The sequence below is a fragment of the Phyllobates terribilis genome, unplaced genomic scaffold (genome assembly GCF_046119375.1).
Source record: "Phyllobates terribilis strain yellow unplaced genomic scaffold, ASM4611937v1 Scaffold_5__5_contigs__length_657084704, whole genome shotgun sequence".
NCBI lineage: Eukaryota > Metazoa > Chordata > Amphibia > Anura > Dendrobatidae > Phyllobates > Phyllobates terribilis.
Genome location: NW_027362765.1, coordinates 617,764,081 through 617,781,469, shown reverse-complemented (window position 1 = coordinate 617,781,469; position 17,389 = coordinate 617,764,081). Strand labels below are relative to the sequence as shown.

At 44.4% G+C, this 17,389-nt stretch overlaps 1 protein-coding gene across 1 annotated transcript in view; it reads left to right on the top strand.

Moving 5' to 3' along the window:
- Positions 1-17,389, top strand: part of LOC141273764 (protein ELYS-like) — a 113,995-nt gene that overhangs the window by 87,004 nt on the left and 9,602 nt on the right. The window contains exons 26-31 of the mRNA XM_073686102.1: positions 115-216; positions 405-606; positions 799-999; positions 1,211-1,592; positions 8,084-8,253; positions 10,850-12,296. Of these exons, the coding sequence (XP_073542203.1) occupies positions 115-216; positions 405-606; positions 799-999; positions 1,211-1,592; positions 8,084-8,253; positions 10,850-12,296 (2,504 nt within the window). The remainder of the gene's footprint in view (positions 1-114; positions 217-404; positions 607-798; positions 1,000-1,210; positions 1,593-8,083; positions 8,254-10,849; positions 12,297-17,389) is intronic.

Here is a 17,389-nt window from a genome sequence, read left to right as displayed (position 1 = left end):
CTGGGACCATTTAATAGTGGGTTGTCCATTCATGAAAAAACTCTTTAATTACTTTTCCATTCCATAACCCTATTAGAGATGGAAATAGCTGAATGTGATTTTTCTGCTCTTCAGTTTGACAGATGAAAGCCCAAGTCCAGTTTCTCAAGATGCCAAAATGGAAATACATGATGCTTTTGTTGGTAAACCAATATTGAAAACTAGAAGAGACTCCAGGTTAGTGGTACATTTTTTTTCCATGCTGCTGCCTACTGTGCTTTTGGATTGGTTTGTACACACAGAAGGGCTCCCCGTCCGTAATCAGTTATGTCCTGTGTGGACCAACCTTGTTAATTGTTATAGCATTTTTTTTATCATGTGTAATTGTGATGCCTTTTATAAACCTAGTTGTTTGTATGTTACAGGCTGTTGGACTCTCCCGTCCACCCTGTCCTGGCAGAACACTCCTTTGGCACAGATTTTGCAAATGTCGGTTACAAAACACCTTGCAGATCTTTCCTGCTGACTTCCAGCCCTGTCCAATCAAGTCTTCTCAAATCTACACCGATAAAAAACCTTTCCAAAGCATCGGAGTTTAGCTTGCTGCAGACACCTCTGGTGGTAAAGGTAAGGGTTCAGCATCATACATTTTTACTTTGTTTAGCAAAGGATTGAGATGCATCGCATAATAGCTTTATGCTCTACTCCATTAATTACTCGGGCTTTGAGTCCTAACATTTGTTCTACGGTCTGTTCATTTGTTGATGCTGCTCATCAAATCTTATTGTAGTAACGTTTTTTTTGTGTGTTTCTCTCTAGAAGGCAAAAGCCTTGATGGCAAGCACAAGGGCTTCTGACTATATTGCACGCACTCGCCAATCTGTTCTGAGGTCCAGTACACACACAACTCCTTTGGCCTCTCCTTCAGTTTCCCCTGGAAGATCAATTGCACCTCCTTTACGGTCCAGACAACTAAAAATCTCTTTTATGGAGCAAATTAGCAAGAAATTTAGTAAAGGGGTAAGTCTCGCATTATGCATAGTGGTCTGATTTGATGTGGGCATGCTTAACGTAAGTATATTACACTGTTTTTAACATTTATGAATTGAGCACCTTTTTATGTCATGTTAAAAAAAAAAAATTGTGTTCGTTAACACCTTAAATAGTTTTCCTCTAGTTCTTTTTTTGTCGCATCATTTTTTTTTAATACTAAGCAATATTTTACTAACAGATTTTGTCAACTGCGCAAGAAGAGCCCAGAATTTCTCCTGTTCTGAAGTCTGGTCGAGACACTATGTGGGCAGAAAGAGTGGCTATGCTTACCGAAAATGATGCCAATACAGACAATGATGAAATGGATGAATCTTCATCTGGAATTCAAGATGGAAGCCCAAGCAAAATGGAGGCTAGCAAAGACGCAAGCCATGTGTCTGCAAGGTCTAACCAGACAACACTAGAGTATCATGATGCTCCAACACCTGAGGACAAGGTGGTTTCAACAACTGTGAATTCTTCAGGTAGTGAACAGCAGCCACATGCTGAGCTGGACCGTGTGCTAGTAACTGGAGATGTCCACCACCCAATTGTGGAAGCCCTGGAGACACCAGAGAAAGGTATGTCACATCCATGATGTCCTGTGTGTGCTCATGTTTGATTGCAGGTAGAGAAGCGCATAAAATACTCACACACCATTGTATAGAGGCGGCAGAGATTGACATGTGGCTTTGGAGGAAATCTTTACCATAATTAGCAATGTAATTATATCTCCTCTGCCACATTTATGCCTATGAGGTTGTTCATATCAAGGTGTGAGACCCGCAGATAACTTGTGCATTATGGTCTGCGCTCAGACCAAGTTTCAAGAACCTCTGCATGAGCATTAAATAAGACTAAGAATTAATTTAGAGTCCCCCTCTTTTTTTTTGTGCACAAAAAAAGCCAGACTATATCAGTTTGTTTCAATTCTCATCCATTTAGAGCACATGGATCCGAGGGTTCGCTTTTATTTTGTATGGATCCATTTAGGGGACGAATTTGATGTACAAATTAGATCAGAAGCAGACATGTTTCTATTCGTATATTTGTCTTCAATTTTTTTTTGCAGGCAATCGGTCCACAAAAAAATTGATGTCAGCATGCTCATCGACTACAATGGGTGTTATGCTTACTCACGGTCAGAGCGGCTGCATCACTAGATGAGGCGCGGCCTCGCTGCATACAAGTGTATGAAGCAAGGCTGCGCCCACTGGACAACTGCGTCACTAGACGAGGCCTCGCTCCATACAAGTGTATGAAGCAAGGCTGCACCCACTGGACAGCTGCGTCACTAGACGAGGCGCGGCTTCGCTCCATACAAGTGTATGAAGCAAGGCTGCGCCCACTGGACAGCTGCGTCACTAGACGAGGCGCGGCTTCGCTCCATACAAGTGTATGAAGCAAGGCTGCACCCACTGGAAGACTGCGTCACTAGACGAGGCGCGGCTTCGCTCCATACAAGTGTATGAAGCAAGGCTGCGCCCACTGAACGGCTGCGTCACTAGACGAGGCGCGGCCTCGCTCCATACAAGTGTATGAAGCAAGGCTGCGCCCACTGGACGGCTGCGTCACTAGACGAGGCGCGGCCTCGCTCCATACAAGTGTATGAAGCAAGGCTGCGCCCACTGGACAGCTGCGTCACTAGACGAGGCGCGGCTTCGCTCCATACAAGTGTATGAAGCAAGGCTGCACCCACTGGACAGCTGCGTCACTAGACGAGGAGCGGCTTCGCTCCATACAAGTGTATGAAGCAAGGCTGCGCCCACTGGACAGCTGCGTCACTAGACGAGGCGCGGCTTCGCTCTATACAAGTGTATGAAGCAAGGCTGCACCCACTGGAAGACTGCGTCACTAGACGAGGCGCGGCTTCGCTCCATACAAGTGTATGAAGCAAGGCTGCGCCCACTGGACAGCTGCGTCACTAGACGAGGCGCGGCTTCGCTCCATACAAGTGTATGAAGCAAGGCTGCGCCCACTGGACGGCTGCGTCACTAGACGAGGCGCGGCCTCACTCCATATAAGTGTATGAAACAAGGCTGCGCCCACTGAACGGCTGCGTCACTACACGAGGCGCGGCCTCGCTCCATACAAGTGTATGAAGCAAGGCTGCGCCCACTGGACGGACGGCTGCGTCACTAGACGAGGCGCGGCTTCGCTCCATACAAGTGTATGAAGCAAGGCTGCGCCCACTGGACAGCTGCGTCACTAGACGAGGCACAGCCTCACTCCATATAAGTGTATGAAGCAAGGCTGCGCCCACTGAACGGCTGCGTCACTAGACGAGGCACAGCCTCACTCCATATAAGTGTATGAAGCAAGGCTGCGCCCACTGGACGGCTGCGTCACTACACGAGGCGCAGCTTCGCTCCATACAAGTGTATGAAGCAAGGCTGCGTCCACTGGACAGCTGCGTCACTAGATGAGGCGCGGCCTCGCTGCATACAAGTGTATGAAGTAAGGCTGTGCTCACTGGACGGCTGCGTCACTAGATGTATGGAGCTGAATAAATATGGAGTATGGAGTAAGTATGGAGCTGAAGAATAAAGCTGCCTTATCAATTTTACCACACCCGGAGTAGAATAAAAAAAAATTAAAAAAAAAAAACAATTCCTGAATTGTTGGTTTTTGTTTATTCTGCCTCCCAAAAGCTGGAATAGAAAGCGATCAAAAAATGGCACGTGCCTGAAAATGGTACCAATAAAAAACGTCAACTCATCCCGCAAAAAGCAAGCAGTCACATGACTGCCGACCAAAATATGGAAAAATTATAGCTCTCAAAATATGGCGATGCAAAAACTAGATTTTACAAAATGTGTCTTTTAGTGTGTGACAGCTGTCAATCATAAAAACCCGATATGATTCTGGTATCTCTGTAGTCGCACCGACCCAAAGAATAAAGTCGTCTAATCACTTATACCGCACTAGGAACGGCGTGAAAAATAAACGCTGGGGTTGGGGTTGAGGTTAGGGTTGTGCTAATGTTAGGGTTGTTTTTTTTTTTTTTTTCAAAAGAAAAAAAAAATGACGATATGGCAACTAGTGTTGAACGCAAGTGGTCGCTACTTGAGTTTGCATTGGGTGCTCGGGTATGCATTGAGTATCGCGGGTGCTCGAGTCTCCGCCCCACATACTTCGTGGCCAAAAAAACCTTGTGGGGATTGCCTGCCATGCACGAGCGATCCCAGCATGTTTTTTTGGGGGTGTCTAATAACCGTGAAACATGCGGGCAGGGACTCGAGCATTTCACTTGAGCACCCGTGATACATGGTGCATACCCGAGTACCCGATGCAAACTCAAGCAGCGAGCCCTTGCGCTCAAGACTAATGACAACTTATTCAATATGATGACCTAATGTCATCAAATTCTGTCTCGTACCTCTGGGTTCAAAATGTTCACTATACCCCTTGATAAAATCCTTGAGGAGTGTAGTTTCCCAAATGGTGTCACTTGTGGGGGGTTTCCACTATTTAGGCACATCAGGGGCTCTCCAAACGCGACATGGGGTCCGCTCTCGATTCCAGCCGATTTTGCGTTCAAAAAGTCACACAGTGCTCCTTCCCTTCTGAACTCTGCCGTGCGCCCAAACACTGTATTTTCCCCACATATGGGGTATTGGTGTACTCAGGAGAAATTGCACAAAAGTTTTTGGGGTCCATTTTCTCCTCCTACCCTTGTGAAAATAAAAAAATTGGGGCTAAAACATCCTTTTTGTGGAAAAAGTTTGATTTTTTTTATTTTCATGGCTCCATGTTATAAACTTCTGTAAAGGACTTGGGGATTCAAGGTGCTCACCACACATCTAGATAAGTTCCCTGAGGGGTCTAGTTTCCAAAATGGTGTCACTTGTGGGGGGTTTCCACTATTTAGGCACATCAGGGGCACATCCGCTAATTATTCAAGCTAATTTTACAATCAAAAAGTCAAATGGCGCTCCTTCCCTTCCGAACCCTGCCGCGCGCCCAAACGGTGGTTTTCCCCCACATATGGGGTATCTGCTAACTCAGGAGAAATTGCACAACAAACTGCATAGTGCAATTTCTTCTGTTACCCTTATGAAAATGCAAAAATTGGGTCTGAAAAACATTTTTGTGGGAAAAATGTGAAAATTTTATTTTTATGGCTCAATGTTATAAACTTCTGTGAAGCACCTGGGGGTTCAAGGTGCTCACCACACATCTAGATAAGTTCCCTGAGGGCTCTAGTTTCCAAAATGGTGTCACTTGTGGGGGGTTTCCACTGTTTAGGCACATCAGGGGCTCTCCAAATGCAACATGGCATCCACTAATTATTCAAGCAAATTTTACATTCAAAAAGTCAAATGGCGCTCCTTCCCTTCCGAACCCTGCCGTGCGCCCAAACAGTGGTTTTCCCCCACATATGGGGTATCTGCTTACTCAGGAGAAACTGCACAACAAATTTTGGGGTCCATTTTTTCCTGTTACCCCTGCGAAAATAAAAAAAAATTGGGTCTAAAGTAACATTTTTGTGAAAAAAGTTAAATGTTAATTTTTTTTCAACCACATTCCAAAAATTCCTGTGAAGCACCTGAAGGGTTAATAAAGTTCTTGAATGTGGTTTTGAGCACCTTGAGGGGTGCAGTTTTTAGAATGGTGTCACTTTTGGGTATTTTCTGTCATAAAGACCCCTCAAAGTGACTTTAAATATGATGTGGTCCCTAAAAAAATGATTTTGTCAATTTTGTTTGAAAAATGAGAAATCGCTGGTCAACTTTTAACCCTTATAGCTCCCCAATAAAAAAAATTTTGGTTCCAAAATTGTGCTGATGTAAAGTAGACATGTGGGAAATGTTATTTATTAACTATTTTGTGTGACATATCGCTCTGATTTAAGGGCATAAAAATTCAAATTTTGAAAACTGCTAAATTTTCAAAATTTTTGCCAAATTTCCATTTTTTTCACAAATAAACGCAAGTGATATCGAAGAATTTTTACCACTATCATGAAGTACAATATGTCACGAAAAAACAATCTCAGAATCAGTGGGATCCGTTGAAGCGTTCCAGAGTAATTACCTCATAAAGTGACAGTGGTCAGAATTGTAAAAATTGGCCTGGTGATTAATGTGCAAACCACCTTGGGTTGTAAAGGGGTTAAAGCCCTATTCACACTTTGCAGAGGAATGGTGTTGATTTGAGGACAGTCTTTGAGTAATGAAATGCACAGCATGTCCATTTTGTTGCAGATACTAAGCAGATATGCTGGGTCCTCTGTAAAATCAGCCTGTCAATACAATGTGCAAAGTGTGGCTGTGCATGATAAGACCATGTCATTTCCCCTTACACTTGCCATTTCTTGAATGCATGTGATCATATGCGAGCTGACCCTCAAAGAACACTAAAGCAAACCATTAGGGATATCCTGAATGGCTCGTCTGTCATGGTTGCACTGTAAAGATGGTCGTTTTAGAAGATTGATCAGCAATTTGTATTTATAAAATATGATGCATTCTCTGCTGTTATCTGTGGCCTAGTGTCAGCATAAATTTATGCGATGCAGATCTGCCATCGAAACACTTTTCAACTACAGCCAGCACCCAACAACATCCCCTCAAAAAATCCAAAACTTACTTGCATTTTTCTTAAGATATCTGCATTCAATCTTCAGCTGTCATAAAAAGGCATCTAAATGGAGTTTAATCTTAATGGGCTTTTCCAGCCATCTAGAACCTGAAGCGTATGGCCTATTTTATCTACAACTATCTATGCAGTGCAAACTCGATTCAGGGTTTATGTTCTACAACAGTCTTCCCCAAACTGAAGTGCTCAAGGCCCACCAACAGGTCACGTTTTCAGGATTTCATTAGTATTGCTCAGGTGATAATTACATTACCTGCACAGGCAGTAATTCCATCACCTGTGTAAGGGTATTTGCGCACGATGCGGATTTGAAGCTGAAATTTCCTGAGCGTTTTTGTCTCTCCTTGGCAGATAAATCGCATGCGGATTTTACATGCAGATTTTACATGCGTTTTTTCCCCTCACCCATGACAGCACACCTTGAGAGGGATCCGCCCCACCAAGGACAGGAAACTGTCTGAAATAAAAGGGCGGTACCTCTCCATCGCTTCAGTTGGTCTCCTGTCCTTGAAGGGAACCGGTCTGTGGAAGAAAAGAATGCTGTACCTGGGTCTGTTCCAGTGTGAAAGAGCGGGCGCCGGCCTGTGCACCGGGTTCCAGGCTCCAGAAGCGCCGTCCATGGTTCCCTGGGGCCGTGTCCGAGCGTGCGCAGGCGGTGAGCAGGGCTCCGGTTCCCCGCAGACCACTGCGCCTTGGACGGCGCTTCTGAAGCCTGGAACCCGGTGCACAGGCCGGTGCCCACTCTTTTACACCGGAACAGATCCAGGTACAGCATTCTTTTCTTCCACAGACTGGTTCCCATCAAGAACAGGAAACCAACTGAAGCGAGAGAGAGGTACCTCCCTTTTATTTCAGACTGTTTCCTGTCCTTGGTGGGGCGGAACCCTCTCAAGGTGTGCTGTCATGGGTTCAGGAAAAACCGGCTACCGATAAGTAACTTTGGTGTTTTACATGCGTTTTTTACAACGTTTTTGTACTTCAAAAGCTAGTCACATTCACCCAGTCTTAATTAGCATTTCTATTCATGTAAATTATGCGGCTGCTGTGAGCTGGTATTTTTAGCCTGGGAAGGTGCCTGGTCCCTGGCCATTAAATAACAGCTCACTGCTGGTTCATTAGCCGCTACGTCCCTCCGATCAGCACTCAGCAGCACTTTGAATGCAGCATATTTTTGTTGCGTCCAAAACGCTGTGTTCTAATACCGCATTTTTGTTGTCTGTACATGTGAAACCACCGCATATAATGACACTACAATCGGTCAAAATAATAGTAAGGAAATCCTGAAAACATGATCTGCTGGTGGGCCTTAAGGACTGGAGTTGGGGAACCCTGTTCTACCAGATTGGAAATGAAAATGGTAAAATGGACAGGGGTATCTGCACTTCTCAGTATTAACAGCTTGTATGTATTTGAATGGCGGCCCTTTTTTTGAAAAAAAAAAATAAAAATTATATATATTTCTTTTCTTCAGCTGTGATTAGTATTCATGATAGTGAAGAAATTGAGAGTACCCATTCTGAAAATCTTGGTCAAGAAAAGAAAGCGCATGAATCTGAGCTGCAAATTATGGAGGAGAATGTTCTAATTGTTAAGGAAATTCCTTCTATCGCACCCCTATTTTCTCACTTTGCGGAGATTCAGGTAATGATGGTTACCACAGTTTGCTTCTAAGCTTACTGTAGAAGTGTGAGAAAAAGTTAGGCTTCGATGCATTGTCTATCTTTTTTGTTGTTGTTTTTTTTTATGTAAAATTTGTTTCTAACAGGGTTTTTTTGTTCATTTTTTATTAAACAAAACCATTTTACCTAGAGCTTTCCGTTTGTATTACAGCCAGGTATGTCATTCTTTTAAACACAATGGTGTTTGAGAGAACAATTAGTTTGAAGAGCCAGTCAGGGACCACAAGGAGAGACCTGACTAGTACGACGCCATGCCCCAGCCGACTTCTCCTTGCGCTGCTCTCGTCGATTGAACTTTCCCATCTGTGTGCCTTTCAATCAACTAAACCAGTAGGAGGAGAAGCCGGCTCTGAAATGTCAGAGCAGTTACTGGAAGAACATACCTGACTGCAATCATAGAGCCCGATTCACTGGTGACCGCTTCCCTTTAAACACTATAATATTTAAATAAAATCAAACCTTACCGCTGTGGTTTAACCTACAACGACCTTGTATTCATATAATGCTAGCTTTCTGGTGTGCAGTGCTGGTTGTCATAAGTGTATCTACAAGAGTTTCCATTATTATAGTGTTCTTATGTTGTATTGTGTTACTGATATTAGCTGCTATTTTCTGTTACCTAGCACCACACCTTTATTCCTTTACTCTGATTGCAGACCATTATTTTTCTCTTGCTTGCCTCTGTTCTTCTACTGCAGCCCCATTTGTTTGCAGATCTAATGACATAATTTTGATTGAATTGGCAACAGGACAGTTTTCACCCGTCAGTATGGGGACTGTCCAACTGGCCTCAGTAGTGTCATCCCGTGAAATCGTTATCGTAAGATTATTTTATCTGTACCTGGAGCTTTTGATTCTCCTTGGTGGCATCCAAATCTTCTATGTCTTCTGCTAAATTGCTTTGTTCTGATGTCCTAAGAGGACACAAAATAGTCTAAATGTCAAAATATTACTCTGCTGGCGCTGCTATGATGATTGTCAGCGTCTTTTTCATGCTTCTTTGACACTCTGCACTACATTCATCAGACAAATGAATGAGTAATGTTAACAGAGGTGCAAACAAAAAAATGCTTTGCAATCAGGGGACATAAAGGTATGGTTTTACTTTTTTTGTGGCCAAGACCAATATTCTGTTACGCCTCTGTATTGCATGAATAATTTCATATACTTGTTGACTTTGAATTATATTTCCACTTATAAAGAAGAGCAAGTAGTCATCTAGACCAGAGGTCCCCAACCGCCGGTCCGCGGACCAGGACCGGGCCGTTGGGGTTTTTCAGCCGGTCCGCGGGGAGAGGGGGCCCCTCCAGCCTCCAGCAGGGCCGCCATCAGGGCATGACTGCCCTGACTCCAGCATGCTAAGCGCCGGGTCCGGGACATCTTAGCGCTGCGCTGCTGCGGCAGCACCTTCATGATTCCCCTGACTTCCGGTCATGTGACGGCGCCGTCACATGGCCGGAAGTCAGGAGAACCTGGTGTCAGCGATTTGGACGAGCGCCAGGATTCTGCAGGGATCGCATGGGGGTAAGTATAACAAGTTTTATTTTTTTTTAAATACAATTAACTAGGAGTGGGGGGAATGGGAGATGCACATGGGGGGAGGGGAGAGATGAGAGATGCACATGGGGGAGGGGAGAGATGAGAGATGCACATGGGGGAGGGGAGAGATGAGAGATCCACATGGGGGGGAGGGGAGAGATGAGAGATGCACATGGGGGAGGGGAGAGATGAGAGATCCACATGGGGGGGAGGGGAGAGATGAGAGATGCACATGGGGGAGGGGAGAGATGAGAGATGCACATGGGGGAGGGGAGAGATGAGAGATCCACATGGGGGGGAGGGGAGAGATGCACATGGGAGGGAGGGGAGAGATGAGAGATGCACATGGGGGGAGGGGAGAGATGAGAGATGCACATGGGAGGGAGGGGAGAGATGAGAGATGCACGGAGGGGGATGAGAGATGCACGGAGGGGGATGAGAGATGCACGGGGGTGAGCTGCACATGGGGGGGTGAGAGATGCACATGGGGGGGTTATGTTTACATAACTTTGTTGCCTTATGAAGGGCGGGGGGGGCCCCCAAAAATTTCTTGCACAGGGGCCCACTACAGTCTGTTTCCGCCCCTGGGATGAAGTAAATGCAGCTGAACAGCAGCTGTCAGGACAGCTGCCCTGTCCTGCTGCAGGGCGTGATGGGGCCTCAGTGATGCGGCTCCTGGCACAGCACATTATGTGGGGCTCCTGGCATAGCTCCTGGCGGGGACCTGGTCTACACTATATGATAAGTATGCACTAAACTCCAAATCCCTCCATTACCCCGCCCCCATATGACCAAAGCCCCGCCCACCCCACCCCCTCCTTGCTGGGCCATGGAAAAATGATCTTGCTTCAAGCCGGTCCCTGGTGCAAAAAAGGTTGGGGACCACTGATCTAGACAACCGGATGACACCAAGTTCCTCTCCTGCAGACAGCAAAGCAAAATGACTGCTAACTTGTCTTTTCTTTTACTTATCAACTGTCACTATGTGTTATAAACACTATAAGTTGTTTTTTTCTCAGGATTTGGATTACACCGTGAATATTAAAGACCCTGAACCAGAGGTGACATATCAACAAATAAGTTCAGCCGTTGAGGACCCTAATGGGGAGAATAATGCTGACCGTTATTATTGCAACAATTATGAATCTGCCTTAAAAACCTTAAAAGCACCGTCAATGGATCCATGTGATCTCAGTGATGAAAAGGTCAATTTGACAGCTACAGTTAGCAGTGATGAAACTTGTGATAATGCCTTGGCTCTTGGCACTGAGGAAGGGACTAAGGTTACTGAAACACTGCCTTTTATGCCTGAACCTATCAATGCAGCCATTGCAGAAAACGTGCTCGATGCTCTTAAAGAAAATAGGGATAAGGATTTTACGGAAGAAGTTAATAGTGATTCAGTTTCTGAAAATGAAACTGAAAGGAAACTCAGAAATGCACACGATATCGCTAGGACACCTGTAAACAAGGTTAAGCAAACAAACTCTAACACAGTTCTAAGGATAACACCCCCTGAAAAAGTAGATGAGCAGAAGCTTAATCTGGATGAATTTCAGACTTCTCCAACTGAAGGCAAATCTACTATACTAATAAAGCCTCCAACCCCTCGCAGAAGTATCAGGAGAACTACTAAGGTATCTGACAATACCAACAATACCCTTCCACTTCCTACAACCCCTAAAAGAGGCCGTAGAAAAACCAAGGATAATCCTGAAAACTTAAGTACAACATTATCAATCCAACAAGAGGACCAACCATCCATTACTACCACAAGAATTTCTAGAAGAACTAAAAATTCTGCTTCTGATCAAACTCAGTCCACAGAAAGGGAAACCACTGTTACAGAAGAAATTGTAACAAAGATGCCAGCCTCTCCTGCTAGAACCCGCAGAGGAAAAGCTGCAGCATTGGATAACCACATAAATACAGGAGATATTGTGGATGTAAAAACTGTAATGCCGACAACACCTACTAGAATTACTAGATCGTCCAAAGTACTACAAGAGAGGGAAAGTGAATCAAACATTGAGAATGTTGAGACTGAACCACTTGTTTCTACACGTACAAGGGGACTAAGGAACAAACAAGTTGTGAATGAGTTGGTCAAACACTTTGAGCTTGGTGCCTCACAGGCTTCCAACAAACCTGACTCCAGCCCTCCTCATTCTCCTAAAAGGCTACTCTTAAGATGGTCTAGAGTCAAATCAGAAAATCAGATTGATAAAAAAGATACAGATGACAATATTGTCACAGCACAAGAGGTGATCACAGTCAATTCTAGAAAAACTGCAAAAAAGTCTATTGGTAAAACAGATATAGAGGCTTCTGCTGATGTCGATGAAGAGCAGAAGAGAACAACCCGTTCAACAAGGACTAAAGCTAACATTGTTACAATGCCAGATGCCACTCCTGTTGAATTTGCATTCTCATCACTTACACCAAGACGTGGAAGAAAACCAAAAGGTTTGTTTAGACCTCCGTTTCCTGTTAAAATAATGGTTCCATGCTAAGAAACTTTAATGTTGACGCAACATGTGGATCATGGTACTACTGGGTAAAACTCTGATCCCCATAGAAACATCATGGTTTAGTAGACTCATACTATGTATAGGTGCTGAACCTGTGACATAGTCCCTAACGTGCAGGAGTATTTCAGCCATCTGATATTCTCCATGATATCCGGCTTCTAGACAAATACATTTTTTCTTTAAAATTCTTTTTATTAGGAAATTTTTACAGTATAGCGAACAAGGGGTCTGGAAAGGGATGAAGGGAAAGGAAAGGCAACCAAATAAAGGGAAAGAGAAAATGGGGTAGGGAGGAAGAGTAAAGAAAAAGAGAGGGGGAAAAAAAGGAAATGAGGAAGATCGTCTTAACATAATTGCACCACAGTGTTCACATAGCAAGTGCAAAAACAACATAGAATGAGGTATAGATTAAAAGAATTCTGGCAAAGTAATAAAACATCATATAAAGAGTCTTCTCTTGCTTGGAGGAAAAATTGCGTTCCAAAAGGACCATTTGGAAAATACATTGATTTTTAAAACCACTTATTTGTTTCATGAATCAAAAGTAAAAATGGAGATCAGAAACTTTTTGTAATATATCTTATTAGAGAAAAATGATTCTTTCTCCACTTATCAGCCACTTTGTTTCCCAGCACTGATGTATTCTCAATACTGATCTGTCTGTGGTGAGATAACAAATTACACTTGCTGTTATAAAAGGGCAGGCAAGGGAAACTGTAGGGAAATAAAAGCCGAAAAGCACATGGGAAATTGCTGCATCTTCTAGTTCAGAGGTAAAAACTGCTGAAAATGCCTGTGCAAGTCATAATGGCTAGAAATAGTGTTCCTAATGTACTGTACCCTCATCAGTTTGTTGAAAGGTCACCTGAAAATGCAGTGAAACCATTAGTGTTTCACTTCTTTCTTTTGGGTGTCTGAAACATGTATGGTTTACAAAGCATTGGATGTAAAGTTTACTGTTAATTTGTAGGGGAAAGCTTGTCTACTTGTATATATACTAAAGTATGGCCTGTTAAATTGTATCCTTCAGTTGAGGTTTTAAAACTGTGTATTTGCAGCTAATAGCAATTCCTAACTGTTACAGCAGTTCTGTGCATGTGGGAACTACCTGTAGTACAACACATGGGTGCAGAAATCCCACACATATATTGTTTCATAGACACGCTGCATTCATTTAATCATTTAAAGCTTTGCTAGAGGAACATTTGCGATATTGGTGGGCTCCTACTCTTCATCCATGGCTGTAGTTACGAAACGAGACACAAGATGCAACTTGACCACAGAAGATGTATTGCGTTTTAGTTGCTAGAGAAGTATAAGGCCTTAAAGGGAACCTGTCACCCCCTGGGCGATATCAGACCTCTACTATGGGCATACAGGTTATAGAAAAGTGAATCTATAAATACCTGTATGGCCCATAGCAGAGGTCTGATTGCAGAGAAAAGCACTTTAATAAATTCTTTTTTCCACAGGCTTGGTGTCCGGGGGACACCAAGCAATCCCCGCCTATCTGCTTATTATTCCCCCAAATCCCCACCTCTCTGCTTAATTATCATATCCCCCCTCCCCTGCACGTCACAGGGCCCTGTGACAGACCCTGTGACGTGCACTGTGCTCCCTGACTTCCGGGCATGCGCAGAGGGCCGCTCACATAGAGCACGCTTTGCTTCATCCCGGCCCCGTCTACCTGTGCTCTGTGCCGCAGGTTTATATTGCGCAGGTGCCGGAAAGTGACAGTGACCCCCGGCGCCTGCGCAATAGAACCCTGCAGCACAGTGCACGGAGAGTCGAGGCCGGGATGAAGCAAAGCGTGCTCTATGTGAGCGGCCCTCTGCGCGTGCCCGGAAGTCAGGGAGCACAGTGCACCACACAGAGTCCTGTGACGTGCAGGGGAGTGGGGGGATATGATAATTAAGCAGAGAGGCGGGAATTTTGGAGAATAATAAGCAGATCGGTGGGGATTGCTTGGCGTTCCCCAGACACCAAGCCTGTACAAAATAGAATTGATTAAAGTGGTTTTCTTTGCAATCAGACCTCTGCTATGGGCCATACAGGTATGCATAGATTTATTTTTCTATACCCTGTATGCCCATAGTTGAGGTCTGATATCGCCCAGGGGGTGACAGGTTCCCATCAGACCTCTACTATGGGCCATACAGGTAGTATAGAGTTACTTTTCTATCACCTGCATGCCCATAGTAGAGGTCTGATATCACCGGGAGGGGGGGGGGGTGACAGATTCCCATCAGACCTCTACTATGGCCATACAGGTAGTATAGAGTTACTTTTCTATACCCTGCATGCCCATAGTAGAGGTCTGATATCACCGGGGGGGGTGAGAGGTTCCCATCAGACCTCTACTATGGGCCATACAGGTAGTATAGAGTTACTTTTCTATAACCTGCATGCCCATAGTAGAGGTCTCATATCTCCCAGGGGGGACAGATTCCCATCAGACCTCTACTATGGCCATACAGGTATGTATAGAGTTACTTTTCTATCACCTGCATGCCCATAGTAGAGGTCTGATATCACCGGGGGGGGGTGACAGACTCCCATCAGACCTCTACTATGGGCCATACAGGTAGTATAGAGTTACTTTTCTATAACCTGCATGCCCATAGTTGAGGTCTGATATCGCCCAGGGGGGGTGACAGATTCCCATCAGACCTCTGCTATGGGCCATACAGGTAGTATAGAGTTACTTTTCTATCACCTGCATGCCCATAGTAGAGGTCTGATATCACCGGGGGGGGGGGGGGGGGTGACAGGTTCCCATCAGACCTCTGCTATGGGCCATACAGGTATGTATAGATTTATTTTTCTATACCCGGTATGCCCATAGTTGAGGGCTGATATCGCCCAGGGGGTGACAGGTTCCCTTTAAATGTCTGTTTTATTTCATCAGCATTTTGAATCTGACATTCCTCAGTTTTTGGTCATTATGTCCCTTTTTACAGTCAGTGTTTCAGCAGTAATTTTCTTGTATGCATTAAAAAAATCACAGCCTTTTCTACCTTCCAAATGTTAAAAACTGCATATTGATAGCATTTTCAGATCCATATATTTGTATTGATTGGATTTTATCCGTGATTTTAAACAAAATCAGACACACAAAAACGTGATCCTCACCATAGACTATTAGGCTATGTGCATATGTTGCCATTTTTGCTGCGTTTTTCAGTGCAGATTTGTCACAACCTGAAGGATTTCCTGAAGCCAGCAAAGTGAATGAGAATCCTGAAGTCTCATGCAGACATTGCTTATTTGTGACTTGCAGATTTGGTGCAGCTTTAAATCTGCAGCATGTCAATTATTTCAGTGTAAGGGTACGTGCGCACAATCAGCAATCGCTGCGGATTGGAAGCAGCGCACTAGCGCTGCGTGCAATCCGGAGTGGCCAGATGTTACAGTATAGTGGATGGGATTTCAAGATATCCCATTCCCACTATGCGTCTCTGTGCACCTGCGGATCACCCTCGGACATGCGGTGCGTCTTTCCAGACCACAGCATGTTAATTTCTCTTGCAGAGCAGGCTAGTCTCCGCAACAGAAATTAGATCACTACAATTTATTGATTGCGGTGAATCCGCATGGTTCAATTTACACATGCGGATTCACCTGCGTGCAGCGATTTGGACGCAGCATAAAGTATGCTGCTTTCAAAGTGTTGCCAGTCCCAACCGTGTGCACATACCCCTAGGCTGTGTGCACATGTTGCAGATTTAGTGCTTTTTTTTTGTTGCAGGTTTTTTTGTGCGCAAATTTGTGATAAAACCTGGTGCTAGCAAAGTGAATGAGAAACCTGAACTGTCATGCACATGTTGAGTATAGAAAATAATCTGCAGCATGTCAATTCTCTGTGCTTTTTTGCCTGCGTTTTTCAACCATTGAATGCACTGAAAAAACTAGGCAAAATCGCAACATTTTTGATGCTGCGTTTTCCTGCCAAGAGATACAGAATTTTCTGCACCAAATACCCTTAGGCTGTGTGCACACTGTTCGTTTTAGCAACATTTTTTCCGCTAAGAATTGGGCAAAAAACGCTAGTCAGGATTTGCAATGCGTTTAAAACTGCTGCATGTCAACTTTGTGTGGTTTTGCCTAATTCCCTTTGCCCATGTCACTTGTAAACAATAATAAACCACTATATACTCACATATCTGCCATAATCCCGAGTGTCCCACGGCAATCAGATCATCCAGCAGCCAGCGATACACTGACAGGAGTGTGATCGCTCCCGGCAGTGTATAGCGCTGATCTGCCGGGAGAGAGGTCACCAGAGTTCAATCAGCTGATGAGCTCCAGTGACCTCACTTACTGCACCGTTGCTGTGTCAGAAAATTCTCATGCAGCAGTGGTGCCGTGAGGTCACCAGAGCTTATCAGCTGATTGAACTCCGGTGACTTCTCTCCCTGCAGCTCAGTGCTGTGCACTGTCACAGGAGCGATTTTATACTCCTGTGTCCATGTATAGCCTGCTGTGACTGCTCTAGAACTGACCCAAATCTTCGTGGGACACTGTGGATAATGTCATCACCTCGAACAGATGAGGGATATGGTTGTGGTTTTATTTTATTTTTTTCAGGTGACTGGCTTCAGCGGATTGGACGTTAGGTGAGTATTTTTATTTTCTATTTCTTTTACAGATGACAATGGCTTCAGGGGATTAGGCGTTAGGTAAATATAACTGTTTATTTTTAAATAAATGATTAAAACCGTGTGGACTTTTATTTCAAATAAAGGATTTTTTTCAGTCCGTGTGTTTTTCAAAACCATACTATGTGGTTAGTAATGGGGGTGTCTTATAGACGCCCGGTATTACTATCCTGGGCTTCATGCCAGCTGCTAATGCAAGGCTGACATGAACCCCAACATTATTACCCCACTTGCCACCGCCACAGGGCAAGTGGGAAGAGCGGAGACTAAGCACCAGATTTGGCGCATCTTACGGATGCGCAATTTCTAGGGCCGCTGAGGGCTGATACTATTAGCCTCGGAGGGAGCCAGTATCCATGGCCCCTTCCTT